Below are 19,603 nucleotides of genomic sequence, written 5' to 3'. Positions count from 1 at the left end.
ATCGGGAAACAGGGAACATGGTGTGTTGTGTCCATGTCCTCCACTGTAAAACCATGGTACCAAGGGAAAAGGTACACCAAATGCAGGCCAAAGAGGATGGGGCTCTACTCAACAAGTGTTAGCGGTGGCAAGGGAGCTCAGCTGGATGAGAAAGACACCTCTTCCATAGATGGTGACCTCTTGAATGTGGTCGCCTCCTAGTGCCAAGCTCGCCTAAATCCAATCTCTCACATGTCTCCTTGTGGGTGTGAGGCCCACAATTCTGCCCATGACAACCTTATCCTGAAGTGACCGAACTGCATGCTGCACCTGTTGCTTGTCAGCTGGAGAAAACGGCTGTGGGATTCGAGGGTGCTGCCATAGAGCCCTCTGGCTAGACCAAGGGTCACCACCAAGGTTGCTTTTCTCCAAAACAAAGCAAAAAAGTCACCACTGTGCGGGGAAAGTTAGCTTCCCTTAGTCTGACATGGCTCAAGATTACATTATGTTGATAACTTGGGGTATTCTTCCATTTTGGAGCCATTAAAGGTCTAACATGCTTAAAGTTTCTAAGAAGGTTAGCCCAGTCCATGTCAGGATAAACAATTGCTTTGATGATCTAGGTGGCTGCTAGTTTGTATGCTGCTTGATGAATGTCTACTACTCTCATTATTTCTTTTTTCTTTTGAAGTAAATGGACCTGAGCCTAAATATCCTCCTGTCGAGCTCTTAATTCTAAAGCTTCCAGCTCATCCTTAGATTTATCATTCTTCTTGCACTTATTTGATCTCTGCTCCTTCTGACATCCTTAAGAATTCTCTGAGTGTTTGAAACTGCCTCATGCCAAGCCTCTGAAACTGGCTCAGTAACAGTGAGAGCTACATTCCACACCCTTGTAATCTCCCTTTGCACAGTCTCCATCTAAAAAAGAGAAGGGTCTTCTTTGAACCATGAAGAACTCCTTTTACCAAAACCAAAATCAACAGTTGTGACTAGGTTTGTGATCTGGAAGAGTCAAAGAAGAAATTACACTGCTTTTCAGCGCTATGGTCTGATCCAGTGAGCTTTGGGAGATGTAAACTCTGTCCAATCTGGCTTCTCACCTAAGTTCCCCCACCTATCTATTACACCAAGTGTACAAAGTTGTTTGTCCTATATCAAATAATTTAGATTCTCGTTGAGGTCTTCCCAGATTTGCAATTCTGAGCCTCTCAGACAAGACCCGTTTTTTGGCCACCTGTCCTCAAGGCCTTCCACCATATTGAAGTCCCCCAGAAGAATATTGTTGTTACCAAAGAACTTCAGAGAATCCCAGGTCTTTCCCCTTCTTTGTGCACGACTAGAGGCATGTACAAATGCCACATTGAAAGAGACATACTTTATTTTGCATTGAATGGACACTCATCTTCTGTCTCTCTCCTGTTGAAAATTAGGGATATCTTCTTTGTAGTGTGACATACACCCAAGATAGTGCCCTCTATGCCTTCTTCATCAGAGTTAAAGAACCAAATCCTTCTTTTATCAGCAGTCCTGAGTCTTTGTTCCAGAGTATCATCTATGACCTTAACTTTTTGCAATGCTAGAAAAGTTGGAGAGAGAGAATTGGCTCTAAGCCAACTAGAGAACTCCTGGCCTCTAAGGGGGTCAGTGGTCAGTGAGCCCACACACATTTCGTGTGCTTTCCTCTTTTTAGCCTTGAGGGCAGGGCTCTTAGGAGGGATGCTCTGACTCTTTACTTGAGACAATCTTCTCTTGGTGTGTACAGTTGCTTGGGCTTTCCCTTGAAGAAAGAAGTCCTGCTTAGCAGCTACAGTGGGGGCTGGAAGTTCCTCTTCTGACTCATCCACTTCAGATTCACTTATGATTGAACCTTGCTGGTTAAATTTCGTTTTCAAAGCCCTTAGATCAACCTGGTTTTACATTATCTTCATCCATTTCATTGTCCTAAATCCATTGCTGAGTCTCCTAATCAATTAAAGAATCAAAGGCATTTTTTGTTTCAATGGGATTAGGGCCATTTTCCCTAACAGGCCGAGTGCTGGCTGCCTTGTTAGTTTCAGGGTTTTTAGAGTCATTTCCAATATTAGACTGAGGCTTGTTGTCTTTTACAGTCCATCTAGTTTTAGGGGGGTAAGGAGCAGGAGTAACCTCCTTGGAAGGCTTAGCTTTACTTCTCTTCAATGGACAGTTTTTTACTGTATGAGAGGAAAGTCCACAGACAAAACAGGAATTGGATAAGCTTTTATAGACTAGAGGTTGTTCCTTATAGATGCTCCCATTCCTCTTGACAATAACTAGAGTATCAGGGAGTTCTTCATTTACATCTACTTTTACACACAGCTGAGGATTACCTCTAGGATTTATGGACTGCTCCTTCTCTACACCCACTAGCTCACCCAGACTTCTATAAGATTTGCAGCTTGGTTAACCAGAGAAAAAGGAAGGTCAAGGAGCTCTACCCAAACAGATATGAAGGTAGATCTAGGTCTGTCAAAGTTGAAGTCATTAAACCATAATTCCAAATATAAGGGTTGGTTCCTAATAGTCCACAGTCCTTGCTGAAGGGCATTAAAAGCCATTTCCTCTCATTCAAATAGAAAGAAGTAAAATCCTTTCCTGAGGAGTCTCACACTAGTGACAACTAGTCCTCTTCTTATCCAATTAGTTCTTAACCAGTTCTCAAGGAAGGAAGTAGGAGGTCTAGGGCCAGGTTAAAAACCAATTAACACATGAGAGGAGAGTCACTCTATTGATTCCTTATGTCTACCTTCGTCAGAAGCTACCTTACCTTTTGAATATAGCATGGAGTCATTTACATTCTTCATAAATAATCAGTATGTTTTTTTATAATGATCAAGATTTAGTTTTTGTATCATATATGATCAATATGTTTTCGTATAATCGTGAATCATGTATGGAGTCACTTACAATCTTTATTCGCACAGCTTTGTATATGACATAATGCATACCCTAGATATAAATGTGCACATTTTTTATGTCCAAATGAACCCCGTTTCAGACATTTTACAAAACCCATTTTATACCTGCCGTTCTTGAAACGCCTGGCAATTATGCTCTAACGATGCACTCCCAAAGGTACAATTGTTCATGGATGACCCAAAGCAAAGGGGGGTTTTTATCAGGCCATGGCAATGACTTCAGTGCAAGCAGATGGGCTACCTGGCCAAGGCCTATCCAAGCTTTGCAAGCCACCCCACCTCTCCATGATCCATCCAACAACCAACAAGCTTCCCAGCCACTGCAGTCCCAAACCCTTTGGGTCCCCCCATCAAAAGGGGTTTGGACTAGAGAGGGAAGCGAGCAACAAAAGAAACAAAACCCAAATGCAACTTACCATAACGTTTTGATGTAAGTATACAGAAATAACTCATCCATAACTTTCCTACAAAGTTTGTGATGCTGTTGTCCTGGGCAATCCAATCTTGTGCAATGTAATGAATAGATTTACATGTCAGATTTCACAGGTTCAAATTTATCAAGGAGCTCGCATGTTAACTTTAACTTTTCAGACAACAAAAGCAAGAAATTGTCAACGTGGTTTAAGACAGACAAGGATAACAATGAGGATGGAAAGGAGCCATAAAGCCATACCTCTGCATTATGACCAGCATGACTTATAGCTGCAAACACAAATTTAAAATGACAAGGTTAACCAGGCATCAAAATGTGAACCCAAAATGCAGAGAATGTCATGCTTTCAAGCGCTATCACAAGGGCCTAGGAAACTTCAATAAGTATGATCATTAGAATCTAGGAATAAATGTGAGTATTGTTTTTTATGCAGTAACTCCAGTCTGTCAACAAAATTTTTTTAAACTGATCCACTTAAAAGCGGCATATAACTGTTAGTCTCCTGTGCAATGATTGTAAGAAGTGTTCCTTACTCTGCCCGAGAGTCCTCGTCTTTAGTATATGTTGTCTCAGCTTTACTACTTCACTAGCATATCAATATGCCTTCAAGTATGTCCCAAAGATATCCAGCCCCTGGACAAATTGAGTGTGAAAAACAATGCAAAGCACAAGGGGAGAAAAGTCTTTCTAGATCGCCCTGTAACCTCCCTCACTCCTTCCTGCCCCGTGCAGCCCTTCCAACCCTATGCCCTGCTCCTCAACCTGTCCATCCTACTCGAAAGTGATGATATGCTATGAGGATGCCAGAGGCAGATCTAGTGGATTTGTGCAGGCAGGGACTCAGCATGAGTACCCAAGAAAAGGGGGATTTCAGAGGAAATGGACTTCAAAGACAAGTGTCTCGCAGCCAAGTGGCCAAACCAAGCAGGTGAAGCCGATTGAGGGACAAGCAAAGACAAGTACCACTGTTGGGGTGAAAAGAAAAGTAACTCCAATGGCAACCCAGGCTTGGTCAAAGTCCTCATTGACCCCTGAGCAAAAAGAAAAAGCTAGAAAAGAAGGACTGTGCTTCGGCGGCCTTCAGCGACATCAGTGGAAAGATTGTCCACTAAACAAAGACCGTCGCACGGCCAATATGCTAATATCTGAATGTGACGCGAATTGGCAGGATAGTCCCAATGCAGAACATATGTAGATGCAATTGGCGGGACCTTCTCAGAGGTTAGTACCTGTGTTGTTAAGTGTGTCTATTACTAAGTTAGTAAGCGGTGCACCTGATAACATCCTTTCAAAGCCCGCAGCAACGGGGTATACGGTTCTCAATGAGCCCGAGTTAATTAAAATGAAAGGGCAAGTAGCCAATCATGATGTGATTGTGTTGTTTGACTCAGCGTCAACGCACAATGTAATTAACTCAAAGCTTATTAAGAGGCTCAAGTTGAAAACTAGTCCGTATGACTATGCTTATACGGTCAGGATGGCGGACGGAAGTTCAACTGAAGTATGGGACTAGAAGGTTACCCAGTTGGAACTTCGAATTCAGGACTATGTTAAGAAGCCAGACTTTGAACAGACCAGGCTTGCTCACACAGATATAGCCCTAGGCATGGCTTGGCATTTTTGAAAAAATCCAGCCATTGATTGGAAAAAGCATATTTACCAGTTCAAGATGAACGGGGTAGAATATGTTTTGCGAGGTGAAAGGATTTACCTCGAGGACCATTGATTTCAGCCATGGAAATTCAGAAGACTCCGAAAGAGTTTCTATGTCTGTGTATAGCATCGGTAGAGTCGATTGATGATGCGTCGACTAGCACTGAGGCTACCCAAGATGGGAAAATGGCCGAGTTGGCTAAAGAGATATTGGAGAAGTTCTCTGATTGTTTTAGGGATGAGTTACCTTATGGGTTACCTCCAGAGCGGAATGTTCAGCATAAAATTGAGCTTATCCTAGGGGCAGAACCTGTAAATAGACCTCCCTATAGATTAAGCTTTACAGAAGAAGCTGAGGTGCAAAGACAACTGGAAGAATACCTCAAGCTGGGGCAGATTCAACCCAGTTTTTCACCTTTTGCTTCCCCAGTGATATTAAAGAGGAAGAAAGATGATACTTTTTGCCTCTGTATAGATTACAGAGCATTGAATAATATCACTACTAAGCACAGGTATCCGATGGCTCGGATCGATGATTTGCTAGATGCATTGCATGGGGCCGTAATTTTTAGTAAGATAGATCTTAAGTGTGGCTACCATCAGATCCGTATTAGAGCCGAGGATGTGCATAAAACCGCTTTTAGAAGCAGGTTTGGTCATTATGAGTTTTTGGTAATGCCCTTTGGACTTACCAATGCTCCAGCTACATTCGTCATGTTTATGAACGATTTACTACGTCCGTATATCAGAAAGTTTGTAGTACATTTTATTGACGATATTCTGGTATTCAGTAAAAGTATAACTGAGCATCGCGAACACTTAAGAATAGTGTTTAGTACTTTAAGGAAAGCCAGTCTTTATGTAAATAAGAAGAAAACTTTACTGTGTATGGTTAGACTTGAATATTTAGGATTCATAATTACTCCAAACTTTACTGTGTATGGTTAGACTTGGCCAAGCCCTCAAAGTTTGACCGCTTTGCGATCATTCTTGGGATTTGTCCATTTCGGTATCGCCATTGACTGATCTGACCTCAGATAAAGTACCTTTTATATAGGGACAGAATCAACAAGAAAGTTTTAACACCATAAAACAAGCTGTGGTCTCAGGACCGGTGTTAAAAATAGTTGATCCCCAGAAACCATTGTTCCTGGAAACCGATGCAAGTGGCATTGCGGTAGGAGCACTTCTCCTCTAAGAGGGAAGGCCAGTAGCCTTTGAAAGCAAGAAGCTTTCTCCCTCTCAAAGAAATTGGCCAACTCATGAATTAGAGTTGTATGCTGTTGTCCATGCTTTGAAAACATGGCGACATTATTTGTATGGATCAGAGTTTTATGTGGATCTTAATCATGATACTCTGAAACATTTTTGTAAACAACCTGACTTGAGAGACCGCCAAGCTAGGTTGGCAGAACTCATGCAGAAGTTTAATTTGACGATTCGGTACCGAAGAGGAAAGGATAATAAAGTTGTTGATGCATTGTCACGCATTATGCATAACATGAGTTTCACGGTGTTAGAGAGTGCTCTAATGGCCGAGATTAGAGAAACTCAAAAGGTGGACGAGTTTGTCCAGAGTCTATGGCCTAAGACTCGTGTGTTAAAACCCGGGGAAAAGGATGACCTGGCATCCAGAAAAGGCCAAACTTATGCAAGATATGCCATAAGGGATGGTATGCTAAAAAGAAATGGCAAGGTAGTAGTACCTAATCAGAATGATCTCAGGCAGAGAGTCATTCAACAATGCCATGATAGCCCATGTGCGGGACATCCAGGAGTCGAGAAGACATATGATCTCGTGAAGCGAGATTTCTTTTGGCCAAAGATGAAAAAGCATATTCATGAATATGTGACACGTTGTTTTTCGTGTCAGGTAAGTAAGGCAGAGCGGGTGAAGCCACCCGGACTTTTACAGCCCTTGGAGATACCGCTAGGTAAGTGGGAAAGCATTTCCATGGACTTTATTGTAGGACTGCCTACGACACAAGGTGGATATGATTCTATCCTTGTGGTGGTTGATCGTCTTACCAAGATGGCTCACTTCATTCCAACTAGAGAATCTGTTAGTGCCCCGTAAGTGGCGGATTTGTTTATTAGACATATATTTCGTCTGCATGGATTACCCAAATCCATAGTGTCAGACAGAGATGTCAAATTTACCGGTCATTTTTGGATTGCGGTATTAGAGGCACTAAGGACTGAGTTGGGAATGAGTAGTGGGGATCATCCAGAAACGGATGGTCAGACGGAAGAATCAACCAAATTTTAGAGGACATGCTTAGAGCATATGTGTCATTGAGGCAACATACATGGGACAAGTGGTTGCCATTATTGGAGTTTGCCTACAATGATAGAAAACAGTCCTCTACAGGGTTCAGTCCGTTTGAGCTGAACTATGGTTATAGACCAGCAAATCCAACTATAGTTGAAATACCTCAGAAAGTGCCTAGTGCCGCGAACTTTGTGGTTCAGATGTGGGAGATGCTAGCACTTGCGAGAGCTAACATTCGCCAAGCTATGGATAGATCTAAGGCGTATGCGGATGAAAACCGATCCGCTAGAGAATTTAAGGAAGGAGAAAAAGTTTTTCTCAAAGTTCCTTTGCACTCTAAGTCTTTGACTGCAGGAGAGTGTGCTAAGTTATCACCTCGATATTATAGGCCATGGTTAATTCTCAAAAGAATAGGCAAGGTAGCCTATAAATTAGAATTACCACCGGGATGTAAGGTGCACCCAGTGTTTCATGTTTCTCGTTTAAAGAAATTTTTGCATACTGGTGACTCACTAATCAAAGGTGTTGTTTTATTTCAGGAGATAGAGGATAATGCAAGATGCAAACCAACAAGAATCCTGGACCGAGGAACAATGCAAGTGCGCAATCGGAAGATACCCACAGTGTTGGTTGCATGGCATGGTCTACCTCTATCGGAAGCTACCTAGAAATCCGTATACCAGTTACGTAGAGTATTCCCACATTTCATCATCGAGGACACTGATGCTTAAAGAGGGAAGGAATGTTATGCTCTAGCCGAGATAGCATGACCTCGAAAAGATCGGTGGGCATTTTCTCTTAGATGACCGACTTTTTTAATATTTTGTGTGCGTAAATAAAATGGTCAAGGGAAGTAACTGCCAAGGTCCTAGGTGAGGGTGTATTGGCATCGACTAGGTGGTTCTGAGTGCTAAGGCCTAGGTGCACCTAAATGTGTAAAAATGCCAAGGGGCAAATGTTTTAATTGTGCCCCAAGAGAGGGGTAAATGGTATACCAAGCTAAAGGTCTAAAATGATGACATGTGGCAGGAGGGAACCATCTAGGGAACTGAGGGCTTGTGGATAAGCATGAAGGAAATAAAGTTACGTATCTTTTGTACATGTAATCCATGAGATAGGCTGGGAGGATATTCAGTATGCCAACGCCTCTGAATTTGAGTCTGTGAATATTCACAAGGAAGGAGAGATTAGTTATGGTTCGTTTCAACACCAACCAAGTACCATGATACACTAATTACTACTATCTGTTCCTTTCGTTGAATCACAGGCAATCACAGGCGATGGCATCGTATTTTTAGTCCCAGCCTCTCTCCTGCAGATTGCATGCACACAAGATACGTAATTTATTTCCTTCATGCCTATCCACAAGCCCACAATTCCCTAGATGGTTCCCTCATGCCACATGTCATCATTTTAGACCTTTAACTTGGTACACCATTTACCCCTCTCTTGGGGCACAATTAAAAAATTTGCCCCTTGGCATTCTTACACATTTAGGTGCACCTAGGCCTGAGCACTCAGAACCACCTAGTCAATGCCAATACACCCTCACCTAGGACCTTGGCAGTTACTTCCCTTGACCATTTTATTTACGCACAAAATATTACAAAAGTTGGATCTAAGGGAAAATGCCCACCTATCTTTCCGAGGTCATGCTATCTCGGCTAGAGCATAACATACCATATATGTCAAGAAGGATAGAGGGGAGTTGTTGATAGTCATCCTCTATGTGGATAACATGCTGCTCACAGGCACTAATAAAGACAGAATTGCAGAATTCAAGAAAGATCCTATTAATTGGAAATTCAGTTTATGCAGTCAAAAGAGGAAACTGTCCAAGTATATACAAGGATTATTGCCCGAAGGCCACCTCACTGGTATGCAGTAAAATGCAATTTCAGATATTTGCAAGACCCAACATCTAGGATAGTTTTAGGCCAAGTGGGGTGACTCTGAGTTTCATGCATTAAGTGATTTAGATAGGGGGCTGGTGACTATGATGGTATACAGTACACCAATGGAAATTGTTTCTTTCCTAGTAGCTCATGCATATTTGCCCACAGAAAACACATTGAGGTACATTATCATTATGTCAGAACCAAGTAAGTCATCATGGGTAGCCCCAAGTCTTCTCAGTAAAAACAAGGATGGGAATTATCGCATGTGTGTGTGGATTTCAAAGGCTAAAAATAAATAGCTCCTTCCATGTATGGGATGACCTAATAGATCGTTTACATGGTACAACATACTTCACGAAAATCAATTTGCATTCAAGATACCATCAAATGCCTATTAAGCGAGGTCACCACCAAGTTTCTCTTCCTCCAAAACAAAGAACAAGCTCATCACTGCTAAGGAAAAAGGTGGGGGGGAGGGGGGGGACAGAGGAAAAAGAAACTGGGAAGGCCAGCCAAGGTAGGAGCAGGGAAGATGCTACAAACCCAAAGAAAACTGGCAAAAAGAAAGAGGAAAGGCCAGGGCCAAGGAAGGAGGCTCAGGCCTCCCACATCTCGGCCTAAAGAGGCTGGAATGGGCTGCTCACAAGTGAGCAAGCAGCTGCAACAAGAAGCTCCAAAGGGTGAAGCCCTACGAAAGGGGGCCACAAGTGCACCAACACCGCTAATGCTGAGCACCTGGGGCCTTGCCAAGACTAGCTCAAAGACCACAGGCAAGGCGAGGGGCCAGAGAACAGGCTTGAACAAGCCTGCAGGCTGAGCAAGCAGCTGCAGCCTGCATGAACTCCACTCGGGCACCACAGGCCCACGAAATTTGCAACAGACCCCCCCTAGAACTTGTGAAATCTGCAACAAGCTGTCCAGCACTATCCAGGGCAGCTAGACTGCCAGCCGCGGCTCCAGCAGAGGTGCACTAACAGGTCGGCGGGCTGAAGGGCAGCCTTCAGCTTGCAATGGCGTGGCAAGAACCTGTCCAAAGAGGCAGAGGGAGTGGCAGAAGAAGGGGACTAGCAGGCGGGGGCACAGGCAGAAATGAAGGGAGGGAAGGAGATGGCGGGGAGCAGTGAGACGAGCAGGGGGAATCAGTTTCATTTGCATATCAAAGTTCTACCTAGCACTTGTGCCTTGCAGGGTCAGTTTGCAAACTTAGTATAGTTTTGATTGTTAAGCGCAACAATATGTGGATACATTCTCACAGTTTATATGAGAAGTACAACCAGAAAAACTGTGTTCAGCACAGCATATCTATGCTACTTTCAAAAAAAGCAAGCAAAAGACACAAGAGATCAAGTTTGAAACTTTGTAACCCATGTCATGATTCCCTCTGCCTCCAAAAGCAAATTTCAGAGTTGTAAAGTCAAACCTGTAATAGAAGCTTTTCCATTAAATTGCTGAGATAATGCCTCAATATAGCTCTGGTAGAAGGAGACAACACCTGCATACATAAAGAATAATAAAATCTAAAGAGGAGTACATGCCATGCCATAAAGTACACAACATGGGAGAAACAAGTGTAAATTTGCCTGTATAATGAAAAGAGAGAATGGTCATGTACATAGCCACATGCATGCATGCAAAGGGCACGTTGGTCTCCCAAGTTTCTTGACCTGTTAAAACTTCTAAGCATTTGCAATTCGCAAGACAATTATTGAGAATGGGGGTGACAGGAGAACACCAAAATGTGGAAACGTATTGAAATGCAAGAATTGTGTTACAAAGAACAACCAAAAGTAGGAATATATCCTCGACATATGAAGCTAACCCTAATACTAACCCTAAGAGAAACCTCCTAACTAAAGGGAAAAGTGCCCCAAGGATGTGTTCCCATATTTTCGAAGAGCCCTCTCCAAAAGAGACTCGTCACGCGCGGATCTCTATCACTTGCGATAGACTAAGGCATCCCATGGTATTTGAAGATGTTCTGCATGAACAACATTGCCATATGATCCGCTGTAATTTTCTTCCTTACTGGAATGAAGTGTGCCTGCTTACTGAACCGGCACATAATAGTCCAGAGACCCCATCATTCCCCGTAGGCGTCCTAGGAAGATCAAATATAAAATCCATGGCAATGCTCTCCCACGGACTATCTGGGATTGACAGTGGCTGCAACAATCCAGGTGTCTTCTGCCTGTCAAACTTGACCTTCTACTCATAATCTAGCAAATCCCCCCTATAGTGGCAATGTGAACATGTACACAAAAGTAGATCAATCACCACAATGTTTTTTTCTTTTTTGCAAGAAGAAGTAAATTGTATTAGCTTCCAAGAGGAACTGTCGATGAAAATAAGAAAAGAGCTGGTTGTCAGCTACAATAACAACCATCCATTTCTCGATCCACAGCTCATCACCTATAGAGAGTCCGAAATAGGAGCTAGTAGCCATTTTGGTGGTCTATATGCCCAACGAATACCCCTCGCAGAAAGGGTGTAGAAAACTCCTGCCGGCCATGTTTGGCAGAAACGCTCCCGCCTCTCGACATTCGTTCTCAAGCCTAGAGTACCACGCTCCCAAATGGCGTGCAATGTGAAGATGATATCCTGCCAGATGGCTACTGAGTAGCCGTCGGAGGGATCAACTAGCCCCCCATCACCCTACTGCTCAAGGCACAAACGGTGGAAAGGGAGCCAAGGTGACGAAAAACGGCGGACAGGTGACAGGACAGGGGTGTCATGGATCTCAATCCGGGAAACTTGCTATCCATGTATCCTATGAGCCGGCGTGACAAGGTCGATCCCAAAGGCGTGGCCTCTCTCCATGAGCCAGGCCACCATCCCCCACGTGAAATCCCTACTCATCCTCTACATGCTAGCAACAATCCTGAGGGCCGCAAACCAAATCCGTTTTGCAGCAAGGCAGCCTCAAAGACAGTGCGGGATGGTCTCCAAAACTTCATCCCCACAACCAGTGCATCTGCCATCAATCCACATCTGCTCTAGCCAGAGACCGATGAGCAGAACCCCATGCGCCAACAGCCAAAAGAAGTAAGAGATCTTCCGCAGGCACAAACTCGTCCGGGGCCAAAATTAGCCTATGACCTCTCGCGGGACATCCTGCTCGAGCTAGTGTCGCTCCCTCGAAGGGGGCCACGCTGCTACCTCCAACTGTAGATGACGCCCGATGCGAGTGGTATACGAGAAGGAGACCTTCTCTATCCGGTCCGAGTGCCCTATGCGGGCGAGCCAAAACCACTCCCTTGGGTCCCACTGAAAGTTGCACAAGGGTCTGCCCTCCTAATTTTCCGTGCGTTTTGGGGTGATCTCAAGAACACTCTTCTTCTAATGATCAATCATGCTTGGGCAGAACAATCTCTCCCTCCTTCTTGGAAACATGGCCTTGTCAAATTGATCCCCAAAAAAAGATTGTGCGAGACTATGGCTGATTGGCGGCCCATATCTCTTATGCCAATTATTTACAAACAGATTCCCAAAATGATTGTCGTCAGGGTTCGCTTCATTTTGCAAGCAGGACTTCATCCCAGGTAGTATGGGTTTGTTCCCAGAAGGCAGATTACTGACAATATCTCCAATGCTTTGCTTGTAATTGAGTATGCCAAATATTCTAAACAAGATGTTCTCATTCTGCAAGTGGACATTGCGAAAGCATTTGATACTGTCCATTGGGATTTCATCTCTCAAACTATGCATAAATTGGGATTTGGCCCTCGGCTGGTCCATATTATTTACTGGCTCTATTCTCATGCCACTGCGCAATGTTTACTTGATGGTGGGTTGACAAGAACCTGGACAATGACCCGCTCAGTGAGACAGGGTTGCCCTCTTAGTTCCTTGTTGTATGCCATTGCTACCCATCCGTTACTGTTGCACATGGATCATCTTGCAGATACAGGGCAGCTTCATGGCTTGCAAATTCCAGGGGCACAGTCATTTCTTGCACAGGCATATGCTGATGATTCATACTTTATGCCCAGGAATTCTCAAAGTGACCTATCTCATTTGATGCATACTCTGAATGATTTTGGCTTAGCTGCTGGACTGCATATCAATTTTCAGAAATCATATCTCCTAGCATTGAAAGAAGCTGATTGGCATACACTTCTTTGGCCAGGCCACATCATCTCTTCCCATACTATTGTGAGGCATCTAGGGTATCCCATTGGCTGGAATATTACCCCGCATCAACAGCTCGACTGGGTGCTTCAAAAGATCAACAAGAAGCTGGAATACTGGCATTTGTCCACTTGGCCTCTACATGTTTGACTTCGGATAGTACAGTCCATCATTATGGCATATGTGCAGTTTTATCTGCCTCTTCTTCCCTGGTCTTTTAAGCATTTGACTTCCTATATGTCCCAGGCCATGGAGATATTTTGGAAAAGCAAATCTCATAAAAAGGCTTTGCGACTACTACCCATGCAGTCTATTTGTTCACCTAAGACCCATGGGGGGCTGAATATTCTCAATCTTCAGATTCACATGCTGGCAAGAAAGAGCACTATGATTGCTGATTTTCTTCAGCAAAAACAGCCATGGGCTATTATGCTAGCAGCCATGTGTGGAAACATGACATCCCATGCATATGGGCATTGGATTACAGATCACTGGGAAGCAGTCATGACCACATTTCAGGGGAAAATTCCTGGTTGTCCTGTTTCTACTGCTTTTATTCATGATTGGAAGAGAATTCTCTCTTATGCTAAATGGACAGGTGCTTCTTCTCATCATGGTAATTCGCTTCGCTTGGAAAGCATTCATTGGAGCAAGGTGTTTGAATCGCCTCTAGCTTTACAGGCACCTATTAAAGCATATAATCTTATGAAATTGGGCATAAGATTTGTTGGAGATGTTGTGAATCAACAAGGCTATATGCTTTCATTTCCAAAAGCTTGCAGGACATTCTCCTTGGGTCTACATCATAGGTCCATTTGGAGAACACTTTCAACTATGTTACAGCCATTTGTTCCTGTTCCTCCACTGTTTGCACAGGACAGATTACTGGACTGGAATTTGACTTCCTTATCTCCTGCTACCTATTCGCTTTCCATGCATAATCTGGCCTCCTCGACAGTCTACAGATTTCTTCTTCCACCGCCATGGATTGATAAGCATGCCAACACTCTTTGGAATCTGGATAGGCCTTTATCTTGGTGGCAATCACGACTCATGAAAATTTGGAAATCCAAATTGCCATTGAAACAGACGCTTTTCTTTTGGAGATGTATAGTGGGAGCTTTCTCCATTGGGGCGAAATTGGCAGCACGTCGCATTGCTTCCCCTTCCTGCCCCCATTGCTCTCATCACCACGAGACAGTTCCCCATCTACTATGGTCTTGCCCGCACTCTCGGATATTGATCACTCATGTCTCTCATTTGCTGCGGCTTCGGTTTCCCTCTATCAGACTTGGCAAACTCTTCTGGATGTTTGGATGCCTCTCATCTTAGATGTCTCCATTCCTCCTTTTCTTTCACTGGACTCGTTTCTGGGCACTATGGACCATTTGGACACAGAGATTGCATTCTAGGATGGGCCAACAGTTCCCTCAGGCATATGTTTTCTTCAGAATGTCCCTCAAGCAATCCCTATATGATAGTTATGCTGCAAAGGACTTGGATGCTACTAGCCTTGAAGTGTTTTCTGACTGTTTTTTAGTTCTTCCATTAGGCTCTCTTTTGGAGTCTAATGTTATGTACATTGATTTCATGTTAATAATATAGTTACTGCATTCACCAAAAAAAAAAAAGTGTGTGTGCGCTTTGTTGGGAGGTTGCTTTGTTGAAGGAGTATACTTTGCTTCTAGAGGTTTTTATGAAGTGCATTTTTTGGATGCCTCATATCGTCAGCAAATATTGGAGATGTCACCTCTATTCTATGGCAGACAAATGGTGCATGTCATGCCATGGTCGCCAAACAAGGATTACCATGGTCTCATTTGACATTACTGCCCCGTATGGGTTGAGGTAGTGGATTTTCCGGCTTATATGAGGGTTGAGTTACCAAGTTTGGCAGCTACTTTGGGGCAAGTTGTATACCCACCCCGTCTTTCGGGTAATCGCAATCGGTTTTGTGTTCTTTGGGATACAGATCACCCAACCCCTCCTTCCATTGCGGTAGAAGTGGAGGATGTTCCCCTCGGTGAAAAATACTTTGATTTGAAATGGGGAGTTTTTGCAGGTGCTTGTTTCACATGTCATAAGTTTGGCCACTTAGCCTCACAGTGTCCTGCAGTCCTGCATCAGCTCCCACCTACAGCTATTGCTCCAGAAAATACTTCCCCCCCAACTTATGGCCCGGGGCCCAAGGCTATGCCTACCAAGCTGGGTGATGTGGCATCTAAATCTGTCCCTCCCAAAGAAAATGTGGTTCAGGTTTCAGCCAAGCAAAAGGATAAAGGAAAGGGCAAAATTTTAGAATCTCATGCCTCTCCCCAGAATGCCTGGCAATAACCCAAAAAGGTATTCGCACTCAAACCACGACCATTACAATCTCGCCATTGGGATGCTTCAACTTCCACCCCTGGTCAGACCTCTACCCCTGCTGACAGCCTCACTTCTCAACAGTGGGTTGATGTGTTAAAAAGGGGCATCCCTGTACGTGACAATGATGAGGATCATAGAGCTAATGATCCAGGAGGCCAGGTGGATGTTGATGTCATGGCTGAGGCCTGACACCTTATACCTTACTCTGCTTTTCGGTTTGACTGTACATATCTTCTATGTCTACTTCAATTACTTGCATTACATACAATGTTCAAGGTCTTTGCAATGTCAATAAGTGGAGACTTTTCTGGCATTATGTACATAGAATGCACCCCGATGTAATCTCTCTACAGGAACACAACCAACACTTCTTGGCTGGCCAGCAAGGCCACTATGCTGGTTATGATATCTTTTATGCTGGTACAATGCACTTTTTCGAGGTCTGCATGCTGGTAAAACATGATATGCAGCCCACGGTTGCTTACAATGACCCCCAAGGTCAATGGATGGTAATCAGATGCATCTGTCAGGCTGATCTCTATGAAATAGCATCTGTTTATGCCTCTCAAACTTTTGCGACTAGAGCTCTAATGTGGGCCTCCCTCAAACAATATCCATGGCTGTCCAATGCCTTTTTGTGTGGAGACTTTAACAACTCGCCTGCCATTCAAGACAATACCACTCATCGTTCTCATATGATCCCCACTGAGCTTCGACATTGGGAAGATATGCTTTCATTCTTGCATGCAGAAGATCTATGGCTCTCAACAAGGGACAGAGATATGGGTTATACATATCATCACAATGCCTTTACTCATTACTGGGCTCGACTTGACAAATGGTATTTGCTGCATGCTCAGCAGTATGCTAATTTTACATGTGCACTATGGGTCGATCATTCCCTCTTGCTATCTGCTCACCTTCCAGTATGCTTGACATTATCTATAGCACGTTTGACAGATGATATGCCTTTTTTTGGTCGTCGCCTGCTCCATGTTAATAGTGCTTATCTACTTCATCAACAATTTCAGAACATGGTGAGAGTGGCTGTCCACCCCCTCCTCTTACATGCTCAGGAGGACATGGATTTTGCTTGGATCAGTCTTGCTCATCGCTTGCAGGCTGTTATTCAAGATTATGGACAGAGTTACATGGGAAACCTCAGGCTCAAGCTGAAATGGGCTCAATCTCACAAGCAACAAATGGATGTAATCAGTTCTCAAAGGCAGCTTACCTCTTCTGAACAAGATTCTTGTGCTTATGTGGTTCATATCATCCATCAAAATGATCTTCGCAAATTAAAGAAGTGGCAAATCCGAGCTCGCATGAAACCCCTTTTGGATAAGGGCTGCTCCTCCAAAGCCTTTTTTAAAAGTCTCCATGCGGATAGGCGAAAGGAGGATATTTGCAGGATCAGGAAAGATGATGGCACCTGGACCACCTCCAAATCAGAATTGGAATCGCAATGTTCTAGTCATTTCCAGCATCTCTTTTCTCTTCAGCCTGATCATTTGATGCAAGTGAATGCAGCCAGGTCTAAATTTCTTATGCATGTCCAGCCCATCTTGTCTCGGGCACAGGCTCATGCATTGGAGCAGCCTTTTATGCTTAGTGAACTGGATGATGCTTTGAGTCATCTACGTAAAAGCAGCTCTCCTGGTTGAGATGGATTGACTGTTGAATATTTCCGTGCATTTTGGGGTGATCTCAAGAACACTCTTCTTCTAATGATCAATCATGCTTGGGCAGAACAATCTCTTCCTCCATCTTGGAAACATGGCCTTGTCAAATTGATTCCCAAAAAAAGGTTGTGTGAGACGATGGCTGATTGGCGGCCTATATCTCTTATGCCAGTTATTTACAAACTCATTGCCAAAATGATTGTCCTCAGGGTCCGCTTCTTTTTGCAAGCAGGACTTCATCCTAGGCAGTATGGGTCAACAGTTTCCTCACGCATATGTTTTCTTCAGAATGTCCCTCAAGCAATCCTTATATGATAGTTATGCTGCAAGGGACATGGATGCTACTAGCCTTGAAGTGTTTTCTGACTGTTTTTGAGTCCTTCCATTGGGCTCTCTTTTGGAGTCTAATGTCATGTACATTGATTTCATGTTAATAATATAGTAATGTGCTTTCACCAAAAAAAAGTGTGTGTGTGTGTGCATGCTATGCCCTGGTCCCCAAACAAGGATTATCAAAGTCTTATACGACATCATTGTCCTGTATGGGTTGAGGTTGTTAACTTCCCGGACTATATGCGTGAAGAGTTGCCTGCCCTGGCTGCTTCTTTGGGACAGGTCATTTGTCCTCCACGGCCCATGGGAAACCGTAACAGGTTCTGCATTCTCTGGGACACTAATACACCTACCCCTCCTTCTATTGCAGTGGAAGTTGAGGGAGTGCAATTGTGAAAAAAGTATTTTGAATTGAAGTGGGGCGTGTTTACAGGAGCTTGTTTTGCCTGCCACAAGTTTGGGCATCTAGCCTCTGAATGCCCAATAGTTCTGCATCAACCCCCTCCCAATGCCATGCCGCCCCAAACACGGGAAATGAATGAGAATTTGCAAGCTAAGACAGCAAATAGAAATGGAGCAAAGAATGCCAAACCAATCAATCAGGTGCAGTCACTTGCTGCTGAAGGAAAAGAGAAGATGAAGGAATCTGCAGGGATTGATCAGGATGGATTTCAACAACCTAAGAAGGTGGTTGTATTGAAGCAACGCCCCCTCAATCTCGTCAATGGGATGCTTCTTCGCCCTCACCCGGACAGGCTTCTACTTCAGCTCCTATCCTTCAAAATTGGGTGGGGGTACTGAAGAAGGACATCCCCATATGTGATTCAGAAGAAGGGGAAAATGTTGTGTCTTTCATGGATCATGAAGGAATGCAGCCCATGCAGGCAGAGGCTTTGCCTCTCTGATGTCTTGTTTTATTCTGATACTTTCCTGTATATACCTCTCCCATGCTCCAAACACTTAAGTGCTTTACATATAATGTACAGAGCCTCTGCAATGTCTCCAAGTGGAGGCTTTTATTGAATTATGTACATAAAATGCAGCCAGATATTGTTTGTTTGCAAGAACATAATCAACACTCCATGGTTGGTCGTCATGATTATTTTGGCGGTTATAATATATATTATGCTGGTACCACTACCTACTCAGGTGTATGCATACTGGTTAGACATAAGATGGAACCTCAGTTAGCCTTCAATGACAGCAGTGGCAGATGGATGGTCATACAATGTAATGTCAATGGTGATATTTTTGAGTTTGCATCAGTTTATGCTTCCGAGACCTCTGTCATGAGGGCTTCATTATGGGATTCTTTATGCAGATATCCATGGAGATCCAATGCATTCATCTGTGGAGATTTCAATAATTCCCCTCTACCAAGAGCTAACACCACTTCAAGATCTCATATGCTATCATTGGAAAGGCAGAAATGGGATAGCATGCTTCTTTCTGTGCAGGCTCAAGATTTATGGCTGCTTCTCCAAGGGTCAGTACCTGGATATACTTTTCATCATAATGCATTTACAACATACTGGGCAAGGCTTGACAGATGGTATTTGTTTTACCCACAACAATTTGCAGATTTCAGCTCTCATCTCTTTATAGATTTCTCATTGGGCTTGTTAGATCATGCCCCATTGTGGATGAATTTGCAGCTTGGCATGCCTCTGGATAATTTGCTACCCCTTTCCAGTAGATTATTGCATGTTAATCAGGCTTATTTCCGACATCACTATTTCCAGCAAATGATCAGACTTGCAATTCATCCCTTGCCTTTGCATGCCCAGGAGGACATGAATTATGCTTGGAACAGTTGTGTCTCTCGTATGCAGAATGTCATTAGGGAGTATGGCAAATGGCATATGACTGAATGGAGGAATGAGGTTAAATGGGCAAAAAGGACAGCACAACAATTGACT

General features: G+C 43.6%; 1 protein-coding gene across 4 annotated transcripts in view; it reads right to left on the bottom strand.

Annotated features, from left to right (window-relative positions):
• Positions 1-19,603, bottom strand: part of LOC147897462 (alpha/beta-Hydrolases superfamily protein) — a 155,269-nt gene that overhangs the window by 70,330 nt on the left and 65,336 nt on the right. For all 4 annotated transcript variants that reach the window (XM_087380634.1, XM_087380633.1, XM_087380636.1 and 1 more), the window contains exons 4-5: positions 10,595-10,666; positions 3,592-3,620 (exon numbers count right to left, since the gene is read on the bottom strand). In XM_087380634.1, the coding sequence (XP_087236760.1) occupies positions 3,592-3,620; positions 10,595-10,666 (101 nt within the window). The remainder of the gene's footprint in view (positions 1-3,591; positions 3,621-10,594; positions 10,667-19,603) is intronic.

This window comes from Dipteris shenzhenensis, chromosome 10 (assembly GCF_047967505.1).
Source record: "Dipteris shenzhenensis isolate YYH24624 ecotype China chromosome 10, Dip_SZ_1.0, whole genome shotgun sequence".
Lineage (NCBI taxonomy): Eukaryota > Viridiplantae > Streptophyta > Polypodiopsida > Gleicheniales > Dipteridaceae > Dipteris > Dipteris shenzhenensis.
The sequence above is the reverse complement of the archived record's forward strand: the minus strand, read 5'-3'. Positions and strand labels throughout refer to the sequence as shown.